The following is a 19,680-nucleotide window of genomic DNA, read 5'->3' on the forward strand; positions in this document are numbered from 1 at the left end:
TACAAAAATAAACTGTATTGTAAACTGTATTGTATATAGACAGCACCCCAAATATTTAAGCTATTTTTGAACATATGAGAGTATTTACTTATTTTCGGTCTCAAAATTTAAATCTTCATATTTAGCTAACTTCATAGCCCCCTCTTCACATGTTAGTTTATAGGTGTTACAGGATAACCTGGCTTTACCCATTTAACAATGCATTCTATATAGTAATTCTAGACGGGATACCCGATACCCGACTGATAGCATAGGTGCCATCAATAAAAATTCCCCAGTGAAAGAATTTTGGGAAAAAAACAAAAATGATTAAACACCAAACCACCACTGTGGGGAGTCACTTTGTATACCTGTGCCAACACGGCTCAACACTGACTGTTAAAACTGGTTGCCAGGCTTGGCAATCAGATATTAACTTTTAGTTTCCAAAACTAATTACCATTTTTAACACCCTATATTTGGAGTAATAAAGAAGCTATGCACGTATTCTTCAGCTTGCTATAACTGCTACTTTACAATATTTCAATCTGAAGCTGTACCACTTAAGTAACATGTCAGAACTATGGCTATGGGGACACCCACTCCTTGTGTCATGTGGTTTGTTCAAACCAAACCTATGAGGATTGGGGTAGTAGAATTCAGTTTACTGAACAACTGTTTCTAAATATTTTCACAGCTAAAAACACCTAATAATTAGCAGTTACATTTTAAAGTGCAAGATGGTTATTTTCAAAAGAATTACAGAATATATCCTTCATTTACTTGAAGTGCACTGAAAATGATTATTCCATTCTGTAATCTATTTTACCTTTTTTGCCTCCTGGGTGCTGCCTGTATGGAGTTGGCATGATCTCTCCCTTTTTGCATGCGTTTCCTACCACAGGTCAAAACAAGCAGGTTAGGTGAACTGGTCTTGCTAAAGTGGCCCTTATATGTCTGTCTGTGTGTGTTCATCCTGTGACGGACTGGTGTCTTTTCAAGGGATTATCCTGCCTTGCACCCAAAGCTTGCTGAGAGAAGCTCTTGCTGCCCAAGACACTGCTTGGGATAAGCGGGTTTGGAAATGGATGGATGAAAATATAATGCTAAAAATTGTAATAGATTCATTAAACATGTATACATGTTCTTTATAGTAAACATCATATAAACAATACTTCACATATTTTAATGTAAAAACAACAGTAGACGCTTGTGCGTATCATCTCTGCCTGCTCACCTTCTGTTTTGCATCCTTTTTTGAAAAGTATTCAGTCTTATTTCACTTACTTATTCCATTTATTGGGGTTCTAAACTGCTGTCCTTGTATTCCAATAAAAATAAATAATTATTACTTATATTGGTGTTTAATGAATTTTACGAATACTGCAGTATTTTGAAGACACAATCAAAAAGAAGTGAACAAATTTGTCAAAAGAAGGTTGTTTTACCTCATATGTAATGCAATGAGAAGTGAAGCGAAATGACACCGTGTGTTGGCTAACTACACAGATTACAATATGAACGCTTTTGAGGTAGCTGCTTCTTCAGGAAAATTGTAGTAGATATGCAATTAGTAGTTGAAAGTCAGCATCATTTTCTGTGTTATGCAATCTTAAATAGCTTATCACATTTGTAGTGCCAGACATCTTCATTTTAATTCTATCACGGCTGACCTTTTCCTGGATTATGTTCCAGTTACCTATATCTTTTATATATGCTTCCGTTAGGTCAGATTATCTCAGGGCACAACGTGAGCTACCACAGCTATGCTGATGACACACAGCTGTACTTATCAATAGCACCTGATGACCCCGACTCTCTTGATTCACTAACACAATGTCTTACTGGTATTTCTGAATGGAATAGTAATTTTCTCAAGCTAAATAAAGAGAAAACTGAAATCTTAGTAATTGGCAATAATGGATTCAATGAGGTTATCAGAAATAAACTTAATGCATTAGGATTAAAAGTTAGGACGGAAGTAAAAAATTAAGGGGTAACTGTTGACTGTAATCTGAATTTTAAATTGCATATTCATCAGATCACTAGGACAGCATTTTTTCACTCAAGAAACATTGCAAAAGTTAGACCTCTTATATCACTGAAAGATGCTGAGAAATTAATTCACACTTTTGTTTTCAGTCGACTAGATTACTGTAACGCACTCCTCTCAGGACCACCAAAAAAAAGACATAAATCACTTGCAACGAGTGCAGAATGCTGCTGCTAGAATCCTAACTAGGAAAAGAAAATCCGAACACATCTCTCCAGTTTTGATGTCACTACACTGGTTGCCTGTGTCATTCAGGATTGACTTTAAAATACAGCTTATGGTTTATAAAGCCTTAAATAATCTGCTCCATCTTATATATCGGAATGTCTGACACCTTATATTCCAAATCGTAACCTCAGATCCTCAAATGAGTGTCTCCTTACAATTCCAAAAGCTAAACTTAAAAGAAGTGGTGAGGCGGGCAGGCGGCCTTCTGCTGTTATGCACCTAAAATCTGGAATAGCCTGCCAATAGGAATTCACCAGGCTGATACAGTAGAGCAGTTTAAAACACTGCTGAAAACACATTACTTTAACATGGCCTTCTCATAACTTCACTTTAACTTAATCCTGATACTCTGTATGTTCAGTTCATCATCATAATAACTATTCATAGTGGCTCTAAAATCCGTACTGACCCCAACTCTCTCTTCTGTTTCTTTTTCCGGTCTGCGCCACCACCACCTACTCAAAGCATCATGATGCTCCAACATTGATGGACTGAAAGCCAGAAGTCTACGTGACCATCATCATCAGGTCCTTCCATGAAAACCATTAATACAAAGAGGACTGTTTGATTTATGTTAGGTAGAATGCCCAGTGGGGACTGGTCAGGTGGTCTCGTGGTCTGGAACCCCTACAGATTTTATTTTTTTTTTTTTTTCTGTCCACCCTGGCCATCGGACCTTACTTATTCTATGTTAATGAATGTTAACCTATGTTTATTTTTTATTGTGTCTTCTATTTTTCTATTCATTTTGTAAAGCACTTTGAGCTACATTTTTTTGTATGAATATGTGCTATATAAATAAATGTTGATTGAACAGACTTTTACACAGTAGACACTGCAGTTGCCAGGGGTTCTGTTGGATTTTTCTGACCCTTCATGTTGATCTTTCTAAGCTAAAGCAGACTTTTAACATTACTGTCACATGCATACCCAGCTTACTCACATACTTGCACAGTGGGCAACTGTTGCATTGTTACTTTAATTTGGTTTACCCACATAAAGGAAAGCCAGAAAGTACAATGCACAGGAGTACAGATTATATTTTATTTTAATCGTAAAAACTAGAGATTGGCAAGTTATATGCCGATGTGATAGTTACGCAGACCCACTGGCAAAAAACTGGTGCATCACTAAAGTGACTGACATTCCTGGCAACCAGTGGCCAACAAATGGGTACCAATTGCCTCAAAATGGTGCCCAACTGAAATCTGGCAAATGTTAATTTTGAACCCTGAAGAGTCCAAACAATACCTCCCAAGAGCACTTCCATGCTAAAACACAGGTGGGGTCATTAAATAAATATAGCTTATGGCCTAGAAATGGGGAAATCTGTGCAACATTCGGCAGAAAGAGGTTCAAAAGTGTCGATATGTATACTAGAGAAATACATGCACTCCATTATATATTAGATACTGACAAACATTTTAACATAACTAGGTAAATACTTTATATTCATTTATTGAGACATTAACTCTTGTCACAGACGTGCGCATAGGAGGCAGCTAAAGGGCTCGAGTAAGGGAAATTCCAAATCAGACTGGGATGTGGCAGAGTACATGGACTCTTTTTCTGCCTTTCCTGCAAACCATTCATGGGACATTCCACCTGGCCCCCTTGATGTCACTTCCGGGTCTGAGTCTAAGGAAGAAGACCTTACTGGCTCCGGCCCCTGTGATGTCATGTCTGGGCTCAAGCCTATGGCTGAAGACCTTCATGACCCCAACCTCTTTGACTTCACTTCATGCCTTCCCCTTTAAACGCCTCCACCTTTTCCATATTTCCTCAGTTCTGTTTTGGACTCGGGTTTTGTGCACATCAGTGCTGTTTACATTTTTGCAACTTTGCAGCCAGGATACCAAATATACGGGTGGCTGCCCCAAACCTTGTTATGACTCAGAGTGGAGTTTATGACACTCACTAAAAATGGATTTTGCAATACAAGTATACACACAGGCACTAATCAACAGATTTCCACAATGCTATATCTCCCAGCTCCCCTCCCAAAACACCACATATATCATTATGTTTTAAAGCATCCACTTGAACCACAGTCAATGATTTTGGTGTAAAGCCTGACCAAAGACACAGTGTATGTGTGTGTATAAATCAGATGTTACTTTACCTCTACTGATATTTTATAATTACATTGATTATACAGTTTTTCTAATACTGCACACTCACTTAACACTGAGTAATCTACATGAGTCTGAAAATCTGTGCAGTACTAAATAAGAAAAAATGAAATTGAGAGGCAGCAACAAGGAATAAAATTAGCACCAATGAACACCCTCCAACCCACTTTGTCCAAATCAGAGTGAAAAGGGCATAGAGTCAATTCTTACAACATTGGACAGAAGGTAAAAATCTGCCCTGGATGGGACAAACCCCATCACAGGAGCCACTCACTCACGCATACAGTCAACAAATTTGGAATTGCTAATTAACCAAGCCTGCAAGTCTTTAGGGATGTGGGAGAATAATGTATGCAAGACCTGGGAAGAATGTGCAGACTCCATACAAGCAATAGGTTGGAACCCAATATGCTGGATCTGTGCTGCAGGAGTGCTAGCCATTGCTCCACTGTGGTGCCAGAATTGCCACTAATGATATACTTAAAAGAGCTGAAGAAAAAAATAAAAAAAAGGTTACCTCCAATGACATTAATTTTCCTGTTCCATTCAATAGATTCCACTGATGCTGAATGTTGAACCTGCAGATTTAGATTTGCATTGTTATCTATATTAATGTCTGGGAAAATTGTTACAGTCAATGTAAGTGAGCGTGTGCCATCTCCATGTGCCTTATCATTTGTAACAGCAGCCCGAAACGAGCCTTGTGGGTCACTTTGAGATTCATTAACTTCACTGTATGTCGAGTCCTTCAAAATGTTGATCCATTGTTTATGTTCTGTTTTAAGCCGAAAAATCTGTATTGATTGTTGCCCTTCCCTTTCTAGATATAATTTAAGTGTAATACTCTTAGGCCGAAATCCAGATACCAAGCAGGAAAATTCTGATTTTTCTTGATGTTTCAATGCAACAGGAATTTGGAATTCTGTCACTTGAGGAGCAACTAGAAGAGAAAATGAAAGAACAAGTTATTCTTAATAGTGTGCAAGTCTAATACTTCAACTTTTCACATTATTCTGAGAAAACAAAAATAGTAGTAGCGAACTGAGCTCCTAGTTTTCAACCCAACAAATGTTTGGTTTTTTTTTTTCCAAAACAGTTTTTTATACTGAAACTAATAGCAAACTGCTTGCATGGACTTTAGAGTTTATTTTTTGGTTTTAAAAGTAGGTATTACCCTAAAAAATAAATAAAAACAAATGTGCCAATATTCAGTGACTGATATTTATCTTAAAAGTTACACGACTACACTTAACTAAACAGATGCAGCTATAAAGATTTGGTGAGGATTTACAATAGAGAAATGCCACAATGAAATCTTTTGTTGCCTTTTCTTTCATTCCAAAAATGGTAACATTTTCAACGGACAATACATCCAATTGCTTTGTATTTTTGGGCATTATATTTGATTATATAATGACCAGTAATGGCGTACTGCACGATAACATGCAGTGAATACACTCGACTTGAGCATTCCTAGTTTTCCTCCTCTTTCTCTGTACGTTTACCATTCGTTCGCTCAGAGGTTGATGCGCTTGCGGCTTCCTGAGCAGCTCTTCTTTTCTCCACCCTAGCGGCCCGCTGCTTCTCTTCTTTCGTCGGCATCTTTTCGCATTAAAACTGATTACGTTAGTTTTTGTGTTGCAAATACTTAGTACGTTTTCTTTAATTTTTCACTTAAGTGCCAATCTGCCTCAAGAATGATTAGCGAAGGTGGTAGGGAATGAGAACGACACCCATACGCATGCGCCGCATGCGCCGCATGCGCCGCACGGCCGACCTGCTGCATGCTGCCAAGAGTTCATTCTACAATAAAATAAAAAGAGTAATAAAATTAACACCCGAAAGTGGATAGTAGGCGTCACATAGTATATGTGCACCAAATTTCAAGTCAATAGGAGAAACTGTTTGCGAGCTACAGGTGATTTAAAATCCTGGACAGACAAACGAACAGCCACGGTCGCGTATTATAGAAGAAGATAATGTGCGCTTCTCTTTACTTACAGAATAAGAAGAGTCTGTTATGTATTAACGTGTTCATGTTATTTATTGCTATTTTTCAGACTTGTATATTTTCTGTTTTTGTAATTATACATTTTTTAATGTGCCTCCATTCCATGTGTTTTATGGGTGGAGCCTCAGGAAGCGGGTCCTCCTCTGCCATTTTCTGGAGTCCTGAATGAGAGATGCAATCAGTGATTCAACTTGGACTAGAGTTTTGTGCTAGTACTGAATTACTTGGTTTTTTTTTGTTCTAGTTTCTGGAATTTTTATTTCTGTTTTGGGATTATTGTTATTACTGGATCATGTATGAGGACTTGCTTCTTGTGAGTTACCTTTTTATGCAAATGCTTTTGCCTTTTTTGCTCTGTTTAGCATTGCTGCTTTTTTCTAGTTTGTTACTAAGTATTCTTCATTTATAAAGAATCACTGTTGACTTTCTGCCTACAAGCCAGGGGTTTCCGGTTATCCCCAACCTTGTTGGCATTCTGATATATTTTGGGACATTTCTTTATATTTTAAACTGTAAGGCCAACTTTCCCCACGTTGGACACAGTCAGACAAAAGCCTGCAAAAAGTGGTCTGAGATTAGCTGGACTGTGTGTGTTCGTTATAGGCTGGCTAGTGAAGGTCCTGCCCAGCTTTATGACTATATTTTGAAGTTCCTGTACCCATTTTGTCAGGTTTGTGACTCTTTTCAGAACTACAAGCTGCTATATGAGCAGAACCTATTTAAAATGTAAAACGGAGGAAAAAAAAAATCACTTACTGCTTTTAAAGAATTTTAGATATGCAAGAATGCCAGAGACTACTGCAAGAATTAGTAATGGCAAAAGAATCCCCAAGATAAGTGGAGCCTTTGACGGTACTTCTGGTTCTAAATTGAATACAGGAGAAAAACAATTTAACATTAAGTTCTTATAGACGGTAGTCCCATCTCTGTAATACTGTACCTTCAAAGCAGTTGATTTTGAATTTGTAGGGGACAAAAAGAAAAAGAAAAATGTACCAGTTAGGACCCTTCTCACTTTCATAGTCATGGTCAGTGGAGCTGTGTATCACAGCAGTTAGCTGTCAGTGATACTTCACATTGTCAGATCTAAATTCAGTGTTCAACTTTAATTAACTCATATGTAACTATTGTGTGAGAATTCTTACACAGAAAAAACATACTACAAATATAAAAACATCACACAGCAGAAACAATGAAAAATAGGGGGGCAATGAATAAAATACAGAGAGCTAAGAGTGAATTTGACATTCAAGGTGATAAGTGGTATCAGAAGTATGGAGTAGCCCACACAACTTCAAAAGATAAGAATTAATCAAGTACTGTCTACGGAGGTTGGTAGTAGATTTTTATTGATGGACTCTTTTGCAGGACAGAGGCATTGTGAACTGCACAAGTAAAAACATTTTTACAATGCCACAGAGCTGGAACCATTCACTGCTTCTGGACTGATAACAGCTGCAAGGCCTCAACCTCAAACATTTCTAAGTTCTACTTCCCAGCTAAGATTCTTACAGATTAATATGTTTTCAAATCATAATAGATTATCTAATAAAACTGTCCAGAATATGTACTTATTACTTTAAGATAACATTGAAACACTTGCCATATTTTACTGTTCATTAAGCACAAACCTATTATAGTAGGTAGCCTCCAAACACCAAAAAGTGAAATTCAAGAAAACTGAAATATTTAATTAGAATCCTGGGAGAACTCTTGGAAATTCAGACAACTGTAAATAAGCAATGAAAGTAACAAACCTTTGACTCTCAATGATGACTCCACAAAGTAGGTGGGTCCAACTGTCCTGTGCTCCACTTGACATTGGTACTTATAGTTGTTATCTTCAAGTCCTGGCATTACTATGAGGCGGCTGAGGATATCAAAGGCCCCTTGTCCATTCTTAGTAGGACTTCCAGTGCAGATGTTATCAGTAATGAGGTCACTGCTACCGTCTTTGATCTTTAACCATTTAATATTAATCTTGCTAGGGTAAAAGTTATTTGCTGTGCATTCAATGGATCGCTCATTACCAAGCAATACTTCTACTTCCTTTGGCTCGATAGTAATATCAGGACGTTCTTTAAAAACATAAAAATAACACAACAGAATTTACATAAAGCAAACATCCAATCAAATCATTAAAATTCATTACATGTAAATTATGGTGTTTAGTGTAAAAAAGAAAAATATGTATATATTGTAAATGAACTATTTTAACAAATGTACACTTTTCCATTCTATTGATTTGAATAACAATGTATCAATATAATCTATCTGTAACTGTTACATAGTGCCAACTCTTTCTACCCATCAGATCTTGTATAATGGTGCAGTTCTATTATTCATTTTTGTATGCAATGACAATAATTATACTGAAACGGAAAACATCCCAGCACAATGCATTCTGTAACTTAAGCCACAGAGAACGTGTGCTTTTTCTGTGGACAAATTGGCTTCTAGAGAAAAAGTAAAGGTTGCTGCAGATCTTAAAGATATAACAAGGTTCAGAATCATGACACTTGGGGTATGAAGCCCCTGATAGGCACAAACAGAAAAAATGGAAAAAGCAATAAAAAAAGAAAGAAAAAAGGCATATGGAAACAGAAAACCTGAAAGACCCTAACTAAAGAGAATGAAGGAATGTCTATGTTTGCATTAAATGTAATCCAATTAGCATACTACACCAAAATACAACTATTTGTGCTTTGCATTAAATTTTGGCAGAAATATTGCATCAACATTAAAAAAAAAAATCAAACGATTAATTGCTTTTCAATATGAAATGAGGGGACTGGGCGGTCTCATGGTCTGGAATCCCTACAGATTTTATTTTTTCTCCAGCCGTCTGGAGTTTTGTTTTGTTTTTTCTGTCCCCCCCTGGCCATTGGACCTTACTCTTATTCGATTTTAATTAATGTTGATTTATTTGTGTTTTCTTATTGTGCCTTTTATTTTTCTATTCTTTATTATGTAAAGCACTTTGAGCTACTGTTTGTATGAAAATGTGCTATAGAAATAAATGATGTTGTTGTTGTTGTTATTTGAAATGGAATCATGACGTGTATTATTTTAATTCATGTATTACTAGAACACATGGCCCTACTATGCTCAAATAAAACAAATTGAAAGGGGTAAACCCCACCAATATAATGTGTGAAGCCCGGGCACGTACAGCCCCCCCCATCCCGATACAGACAGGCAGGACACAGGTTCACCACACAACACACACCTTTATTCTTCTGTAGGGAAGTGCTATCTGATTGCTCCCCACTTCTCAACAGTATACAAAGAATATCAACACCACAGTCCTTTAGTCTCCAGTCCTCCACACAGGCTTTGTTCTTCTCCCAACCCAACCCCAACGACTCTGGCCACTGAATACTGGCAGCTGGCCCCCTTTTATAGGACACCCGGCAGGGCTCCAGGTGTCCAATGACTTTCTGATGGCTCCTGTTCCATTTCAACAAATAATGAATACCATCTGAGACAAAGTGTAATCATTACATCTTGCCTGAAGAAGGGGCCCGAGTTGCCTCAAACGCTTGCATATTGTAATCTTTTTAGTTAGCTAATAAAAAGTGTCATTTTACTTGATTTCTCACTACATTTATAATGGCTGATACGGTATAACACCCTAGTACTATACTCGGGCGCCGCCGCAAGTGGCAGCCTTTCCAGCAGCTCCGTGTATGACTTTATTTTTCTACCTTTTTCTCTATTTTACTGATCACTCCTATCACTTTCTTTTATGTGCACTCGTTCCCTGGACACTTTTTATTACTTGGACATGGATTTTTACACGCCGAGGCTTGTTTATTCAAGTAGTCAACTTCAAGCACTAAGAACAAATGCCAGTGCCGGTGTGGTTCCCCATTTACCTGACAAGGTAAGAAAGCAGTATCGTGGCAGCAGAGCTGGAGCTAAGCTAAAAGCGAAGCGACTTCCAAGAAAGTGGTGTTTCAAGCCTTCAGTGCCTTCTGTGATACTAACTCGCTACCAAATAAGATAGACGAACTGGCCGTGTGTGGTTTTATGGGTCCACAGCTCACTTAGCAAAGGCCGTTGTTTGAAATAAGCAATCACCGCACTCGCTCGCGGCTTCGTGAGGGGACGTAGTAGTCGTAGCAAGCCACAGGGCGATTTGCGGTGTGGGCGTTTCTCACCTAGTGCACAGGTGAGGGACTGCCCACATCCGTGATCGTTCCTGTGGCTAATGTGCTGCAGCTGCTATGGCCCCTCTCAATATAAAAGAAGCGCGAGTTGATTAGGAAGAGTACAGAAAGATCAGAAAAACGAAAAAGAGAAGGAGACGGAGGTTACAGGAAGCGAGAGAGCAAGTCGGTGCGGTAGGAAGCGAGCGAGCACTCGTAGGCAGCTGAGCAGACAGCCTGGGTGTTACGCCGACACCTTGGGCGTAGTAGTTGTCGCTCCCGTAGAATTTGTTGTAGGAAGTACAGGAGTGACTGGGAGACAGGGGACTCCGCATAGGGCCGCAGATGGCAGCGGGAGTCAGGATTTGGGATGTGGTGTCCTCCACGTGAGAGCCTTGGCCATGAGAGGAATTCCCAAATCGTGGTCTGGAGGGAGTGGAACAGAAGCCAGGGATCGGGACGCCTCCAGATCAGTAGTGGAAAGAAGGTCAGCTGCAGGTAGAGTGGCTCCCCTGTTGCGAAGCCTGGACAGGAAGAAGCAGGGGAGTCACCAGTTAAAAGAAGACACCGGGCTTGTCATTTGTTTTTAAAGATTGCTTCCATATGAACGTTTTACCCTCGTTTTAAAGGATTGTTTTTAACTCCACGTTTTTCTTTTATCGGATTATTTATTTGAACTTTGAAAGCACTGCACTTGATGAACACTTTGTTTTTGTTTGACTATTTTAATAAAAGCACTTTGCACATTTGTACTATCCCCTTGCTCAGTTGTTGCCTCCACTGTCTAGCTCATCTCAGTTATAAACTATCGACGGTGTTGGGTTGACGGGCTCCCGAACAGCGATGGGAGTGTGGAGACGAACCCGCATCGTCACACCGTGCTGGTGAAAAATGTCAGGACCTACAGAGAATGCAGTTTGTTGTGTTTTTGTGAAACGTGGCTAACAACTACCATCCCAGATGCTAACGTGGAGCAACCCAGGTTTAGCACAGTTAGAGCGGACAGAAAAGCAAATACCTGCGGGAAGCAGAGAGTAGGAGGACTTGCTCTCTATGTGAATACAAGGTGGTGTAACTCTGGACATCAAAATCTCCACTTGCTGCAGGGACATCGAACTGCTGGCCGTAAGTCTGCATCCCTATTACTTGCCCAGAGAGTTTGGTCAGTATGCTGCTGCTGGAGTATGTGAATTTCACCCTTGGAATTAATAAAGTATCTATCTATCTAATGGCTAACACGGTACAACACCCTAGTACTACACTCACCTAAAGGATTATTAGGAACACCTGTTCAATTTCTCATTAATGCAATTATCTAATCCACCAATCACATGGCAGTTGCGTCAATGCATTTAGGGGTGTGGTCCTGGTCAAGACAATCTCCTGAACTCCAAACTGAATGTCAGAATGGCAAAGAAAGGTGATTTAAGCAATTCTGAGCGTGGCATGGTTGTTGGTGCCAGACGGGCCGCTCTGAGTATTTCACAATCTGCTCAGTTACTGGGATTTTCACGCACAACCATTTCTAGGGTTTACAAAGACTGGTGTGAAAAGGGAAAAACATCCAGTATGCGGCAGTCCTGTGGGCGAAAATGCCTTGTTGATGCTAGAGGTCAGAGGAGAATGAATGGGCCGACTGATTCAAGCTGATAGAAGAGCAACTTTGACTGAAATAACCACTCGTTACAACCGAGGTATGCAGCAAAGCATTTGTGAAGCCACAACACGCACAACCTTGAGGCGGATGGGCTACAACAGCAGAAGACCCCACCGGGTACCACTCATCTCCACTACAAATAGGAAAAAGAGGCTACAATATGCACGAGCTCACCAAAATTGGACAGTTGAAGACTGGAAAAATGTTGCCTGGTCTGACGAGTCTCGATTTCTATTGAGACATTCAAATGGTGGAGTCAGAATTTGGCGTAAACAGAATGAGAACATGGATCCATCATGCCTTGTTACCACTGTGCAGGCTGCTGGTGGTGGTGTAATGGTGTGGGGGATGTTTTCTTGGCACACTTTAGGCCCCTTAGTGCCAATTGGGCATCGTTTAAATGCCACGGGCTACCTGAGCATTGTTTCTGACCATGTCCATCCCTTCATGACCACCATGTACCCATCCTCTGATGGCTACTTCCAGCAGGATAATGCACCATGTCACAAAGCTCGAATCATTTCAAATTGGTTTCTTGAACATGACAATGAGTTCACTGTACTAAAATGGCCCCCACAGTCACCAGATCTCAACCCAACAGAGCATCTTTGGGATGTGGTGGAACGGGAGCTTCGTGCCCTGGATGTGCATCCCACAAATCTCCATCAACTGCAAGATGCTATCCTATCAATATGGGCCAACATTTCTAAAGAATGCTTTCAGCACCTTGTTGAATCGATGCCACGTAGAATTAAGGCAGTTCTGAAGGCGAAAGGGGGTCAAACACCGTATTAGTATGGTGTAAGAGCAATTTTCCTAGTTCTATAAAATGTATGAATATTTATTAGATGATAATGCATAAAATATGGGAGGTTCCTAAAACCCCCGTGAATAGAATTAAGTTGATATTTTCCTGTCATTTCTTAACAGTTATGAGTTAACAATGTTTTCTAGTTAGTGTTTAGCCTCACCTTGTGTAAGGTACAGAGGCATACGGTTTTTTAACCGTGTTCTTGTTTGTGCTCGCGTTCGTGCTTATGCGTGTGACCGTGACTAAGCGCATGTCTGTGCCAACGGCCTATGGGCCTTTTGAGTGTGAAGTAACTCGTAAAATAAAAGATTTACTGTAAGTTTTGAACCATATGTTTAAGGCATACAGAAGAAGAAAAAATTAAGAACCTTTAAGTATAGAAAGAAAGAACGTTTAAGTACAGAAATAACCAAAGCTTCTGAAGAAAAACTAAGTTTATAGTAGATACATTTTTCCTTTGTTTGCCTTTATTTCTATGTGTGTAACTAAATTTCTTTTTATTCTTGTATGGATTATTTGCCTTTAACTTTCACTAAATATTTTTAAAACAAACTTTTGGACTGAGAGATTTCTTTGACACGCGTCTTACCCGTGCCCGACTTCGCTTTATGCGACGGCGGCTACATATGGTGTTCCTAATAATCCTTTAGGTGAGTGTACATTTTGGCATGAGTAATTCTCCATAAAAGAGGCCAAAAAGCATGCACTGCCAAACCACAATGGTGTTTATATATTTTGACCAGTGAAAATGTAATTGTAGACGCTAGAAATGGAGACTGGCACAAATAAAATAGGACCTGGAATGAGAGATTAAATGTTAAAAATGGCTTTCCTTACGTGTGCAGCATCACAGGTATACAGTTCAGAACATGGACCCAGATTTTACTGAAGGACTGCCTTATTAACTCTAAGTTCCACAGTGATACTTGTGATCCTAACTACAAATGAGACATTGTGTGTGTCTGGGATTTGTCTGTTGCATTTTACAGAAACTACAAAGGCAGATTTGCCATAGCTAGAAACCTGCCTCCTGCTAGCCTATCAGACTAACAAAAAATTTGTGTTCAATTCTAGATATATCTTTTCTAAGCCATACTACTAAGAAAATTACATACAACAGATTTTTTTTTGCTATCTTACACAAATTAAGGATCACTATGTAGACTAGCACTTACCAGATACAAAAAGCTGAAATTTCCTTTCACCTTTGGATGGCGTGACGTACACAATACACGTATAGGAACCTTCATCCTCAAATTGTACATTTGGGAGATGGAGTGAAGCGTCTCCATTCAAAACTTCAGTCTCATTCATGTAGGCTCCATCACGTTTACTTTCTGTTTTCCCAGTCTGAAAAGTGTAAACTGGTGTAGAACTACCTGCCTCTTGCTTTGTCCACACAACACCCACATTTTCCAGTTTCACATTGGTTGGCATATTCTTTATTAAACATTTCAAAGTGATGTCTGTCTTTGCCAATGCATTAAGATCCTCCACCTCCAATTTAAGGTCTGTTGTGGAAAAAAAGATGGAAAAATAAACAGTGATCAATAAATTAAATACCTTTACAAAATGTGTGTTAGCTTTGGACAAGGCCCATTTTACAAGGTTTTCTGACCTGCATGTTTCATACAGTGCATTCAGAAAGTATTCCCAGCGCATCACTTTTTCCACATTTTGTTATATTACAGCCTTCTTCCAAAATGGATTACATTCATTTTTTTCCTCAGAATTCTACACACAACACCCCATAATGACAACTTGAAAAAAGTTTACTTGAGGTTTTTGCAAATTTATTAAAAATAAAAAAACTGAGAAATCCCATGTCCATAAGTATTCACAGCCTGTGCTCAACACTTTGGCAGCAATTCCAGCCTCAAGTCTTTGTGAATATGATGCCACAAGCTTGGCACACCTATCCTTGGCCAGTTTCGCCCATCCCTCTTTGCAGCACCTCTCAAGCTCCATCAGGTTGGATGTGAAGCGTCGGTGCACTGCCATTTTAAGATCTCTCCAGAGATGTTCAATCAGATTCAAGTCTGGGCCACTCGAGGACATTCACAGAGTTGTCCTAAAGCCACTACTTTGATATCTTGGCTGTGTGCTTAGGGTCGTTGTCCTGCTGAAAGATGAACCGTCGCCCCAGTCTGAGGTCAAGAGCTCTGGAGCAGGTTTTCATCCAGGATGTCTCTGTACATTGCTGCAGTCATCTTTCCCTTTATCCTGACTAGTCTCCCAGTTCCTGCCGCTGAAAAACATCTCCACAGCACGATGCTGCCACCATAATGCTTCACTGTAGGGATGGTATTGGCCAGGGGCCTCATGTATAACGCCGTGCGTAGAACTCGCACTATAACATGGCGTAAACACAAAAACCGAAATGTGCTTACGCACAGAAAAATCCAGATGCAGGAATCTGTGCGTACTCCAACTTCCACATTCTTCTGCTACATAAATCCCGATCAGCGTGAAAAGTAACGCTTCGTGCACGCGCTTTATGTAACGCCCCAACTCCTCCCAGAATTCCGCCTCTTTGAATATGCAAATCAATATAAATCGCCCTTAAGCTCAGCCTTCTGTGAAAAGACAATGGGAAAATCATGGGGGAAAATATAAGAATTTCAGAGAATACCAAGTGGAGGCAAAGGAAAAACATACTATTTGTTCAAATAAACCGTGGTATAATCAACAAAATGAAGTTGATCGAGTGACATAGCGTGTTGGAGAAACTTGAAAGCTCATGTTCACAAAATCACACAGTGCCGGAAATAAAAAAGAAGTCACATATCAAAGTCGCTGTGAAAAGCCGAGTTGTAGCCCACTGTCTGAGTGTCATATGAAAGTTTATTAGGGTACAGAGGAGGAAAAAAAAGGCACACGGTGGGGAAAAAGCACGAAATGTCAACTTCAATCTCGAAATTTCCACTTTAATCACGTAGTTTATTTTGTCATTAAAGTAGAACATCATAAACTTCATCTTAAAATCGTTTAATTAACCAGTTTCTCAAATCACATCGTAATTAAAGTAGCACGTTAAATGCTTTGTTTTGTATTTGATCTTCAATGTGCTCTGTGTGTGAATCACTACGTACTTCTGGGCTTTCTCTTCCTCCAACTGGACACAGAATCCATGACATTCGTGATATTACAGCTCTCTGAATAACTAAAATACTGAGATGTATACGTGATGTCATTTTCATGATGATAGGCGCACGTTATTAAACATGGGTTTCACGGCGCAGTGATTGTGTGCGACCTTCGATGAAATAATTTATTGCAGCAGTAATCAAGGGCGACTCTAGGCTCATGGTGGCCCTGGGCAGAGAAAGAATCGTTGGCTCCTTCACCTGCCGATGTCAATATGGTATCTTATGCACGGTGGATGGCCACGTCCGTTACAGACACTGCATAGCCGCCTCGTGCTCAAGACAAGCATTTAACTTTTGCCGAAATTTGGCACTGCGTTTTTAGCTGTTGTTATTTTGTCTGTTTTATATTTAATATATATTGGCGTAGCCGTCACTGCAGTCCTTGCTTTTCTTTATCCAAGTAACTGATCGCCACACAATCAGCTCTGTAATAGAAGTTAAGCCATCTGTAAGCTTAGAGCGCCGATTCTTCAAAACATTTAAAGAACATTGAAATATCTTCGTCGTACATGTTTAATTATTCTATCCTTCATGCCAGTCCCAGTGAAGAATATAAATTATTTAAACGAAGTTAAAGTTTTATCTGTATAATATAATAAACATTTTGCTGCATTACATCTTAAAAATGATATCGTCTTCATACGTAAATACGCGCTTTATAAAGTTTACAGTGGGGTGATTGTACTTCTAAGAACAAACAGTTCTACAAGGAGCAATTGATTGAGTGCGTTTAAAGTTCTTGGGATGAAACTGTTTCTGAACCGCGAGGTCTGTACAGGAAAGGCTTTAAAATGTTTAGCAGTGGCTGAGACAGCGTGTCCTTGAAGCTGTATACTGATAATTCTCTTTCCGATCAGCTGCTGTGATTCCCACTCAGATACAGTGATATAAATACTCCGAGTGGTGCAGTGAGAGTAATATGGAAAAAGATGATCCGCTGTGGCAACTCTTAATGGGAGCAGCTGAAAGAAGAAGAAGGTGCAGTGAGAGTAACAACGCTAAAGCAGTTATGGTATTTGGAATACTATGGTTATTCCCTGGACTATTATATTGTTACAAGTTAATTACAATCAGATGCATTACACTAATAAACAATTTACAGTTAGTTTCAGTGTATTTATAAAGCCAGGTCAGGAAAATAAGGAGTAACCACACAAGAACAGTAGCACTGCTTTGACGCCGAGTGCCGCCAGTCTGCAAAACCGAGTGGAGAACTTGCGTACGCCAGGGCATGAGGTACCGTGGAAAAGTGCGTGGCTTTACGCCAAGTGTAGGTTTTATACATTGCGATTTGAACGTGGAAATGGAAGTACACAACATTTCTGTGCGTACGCACCATTTATACATGAGGCCCCTGGTGATGAGCGGTGCCTGGTTTCCTCCAAATGTGACGCCTGGCATTCACACCAAACAGTTCAATCTTTGTCTCATCAGAACAGAGAATTTTGTTTCTCATGGTCTGAGAGTCCTTCAGGTGCCTTTTGGCAAACTCCAGTCGGGCTGCCATGTGCCTTTTACTAAGGAGTGGCTTCCATCTGGCCACTCTACCATACAGGCCTGATGGGTAGATTGCTGCAGAGATGGTTGTCCTTCTGGAAGGTTCTCCTCTCTCCACAGAGGACCTCTGGAGCTCTGACAGAGTGACCATCAGGTTCTTGGTCACCTCCCTGACTAAGGCCCTTCTCCCCCAATCGCTCAGTTTAGATGGCCGCCCAGCTCTAGGAAGAGTCCTGGTGGTTTTGAACTTCTTCCACTTATGGATGATGGAGGCCACTGTGCTCATTGGGACCTTCAAAGCAGCAGAATTTTTTCTGTAACATTCCCCAGACTTGTGCCTCGAGACAATCCTGTCTCGGAGGTCTACAGACAATTCCTTTGACTTCATGCTTGGTTTGTGCTCTGACATGAACGGTCAACTGTGGGACCTTCTATAGACAGGTGTGTGCCTTTCCAAATCATGTCCCGTCAACTGAATTGACCACAGGTGGACTCCAATTAAACATCTCAAGGATGATCAGGGGAAACAGGATGGACCCGAGCTCAATTTGGAGCTTCATGGCAAAGGCTGTGAATACTTATGGACATGTGCTTTCTCAGGTTTTTGTATTTTTAATAAATTTGCAAAAACCTTAAGTAAACTTTTTTCACGTTGTCATTATGGGATGTTGTATGTAGAATTCTGAGGAAAAAAATGAATTTGATCCATTTTGGAATAAGGCTGTAACATGTGGAAAATGTGATGAACTGCTGTGAATACTTTCCGGAAGCACTGCAAGTCCGAATATCACAGATCCCTTGAAAAAAACACTAACAGTTACTAAGTGCTTTGCGAGAATTCCCACTCAATCCACAATATAATCTTTCCATGATACCTGGATCAGTTTTAGTACAGTAACAATACAGTATTCTATTTTTTTTTTTCATATTTTGAAATATTAAATTCTGATGTATTACCATAGTAATTCCTCTAATCATTATTTGGGTTCACCTACACTAGGGAGTTATACTTAACTATGGTATATTTATGTCCTGCCTTGCGCACTGTGTTGGCTGGGATTGGCTCCAGCAGATGACCCTTTAGTTAGGTAATGGATGGATGGATATTTATGAATAATAGGAATATCTGCTTTATAGCACTCAAAGTGTACAGCTTTATCCGCATGTGGATAGATAGCTTAAGCAAACTGAGACTTGTGTAACATGGGAACAGGTGTGTTGAGGGGACTGGTCAGGGGGTCTCATGGTCTGGAATCCCTACAGATTTTATTTTTTCTCCAGCCGTCTGGAGTTTTTTTTTGTTTTTCTGTCCCCCCTGGCCATTGAACCTTACTCTTATTCGATGTTAATTAATGTTGATTTATTTTGTTTTCTTATTGTGTCTTTTATTTTTCTATTCTTTATTATGTAAAGCACTTTGAGCTACTGTTTGTATGAAAATGTGCTCTATAAATAAATGTTGTTGTTGTTGGAGCAAAATGAGACTTTGTGAAAGCAAAATGAGACTTTGATGTAGCTGCTTGATGGCGCCCCATGTGTACAGCTTACCCACATGTGAATTGCTGCCTCAAGTAAAGACAAATACTAGCTAGGCATAAGAAGACCAAATGGTTGTCTTCAGATTGGAGTGTCACTCAACATCTGTGCCACTTACTAAGCAGGTGTCCACTCACCAAGCCACTTCTTTTTCACAGACGTCCCTTCTCAACAAGCCACAAATACAATTACAAACGCAAGAAACCAAGGAATCTTCCTCCTTCTCTCCTCCAGTTGAGTGTTGCTCACTTCCTCCCAACTCTGACTCCCAAGAGCTATGGAAGCGGGCTCCTTTTAAGGCGAACTCAGGAGTAGTTTTGGTGACGTTACGCGGCCAGTTGGAAAAACTTCCAGGCTACAAGAAAGCCAGGGAGATCCTGCCCCAGCAACGCAGTCTATCGTCCCCCAGGGAACTGTACAGGGCTGCGCTGCCAGACTCCAACTCCCATGCAGCCCTGCGGGTATCTAGACTGAGG

At 39.9% G+C, this 19,680-nt stretch overlaps 1 protein-coding gene across 2 annotated transcripts in view; it reads right to left on the reverse strand.

Moving 5' to 3' along the window:
* The window catches only part of LOC120516693, a 46,377-nt gene that overhangs the window by 18,346 nt on the left and 8,351 nt on the right, over positions 1-19,680 (reverse strand). For both annotated transcript variants that reach the window (XM_039738571.1, XM_039738564.1), the window contains exons 2-5: positions 14,198-14,533; positions 8,161-8,481; positions 7,160-7,267; positions 4,910-5,332 (exon numbers count right to left, since the gene is read on the reverse strand). In XM_039738571.1, the coding sequence (XP_039594505.1) occupies positions 4,910-5,332; positions 7,160-7,267; positions 8,161-8,481; positions 14,198-14,533 (1,188 nt within the window). The remainder of the gene's footprint in view (positions 1-4,909; positions 5,333-7,159; positions 7,268-8,160; positions 8,482-14,197; positions 14,534-19,680) is intronic.

The sequence above is a fragment of the Polypterus senegalus genome, chromosome 1, assembly GCF_016835505.1.
Source record: "Polypterus senegalus isolate Bchr_013 chromosome 1, ASM1683550v1, whole genome shotgun sequence".
Lineage (NCBI taxonomy): Eukaryota > Metazoa > Chordata > Cladistia > Polypteriformes > Polypteridae > Polypterus > Polypterus senegalus.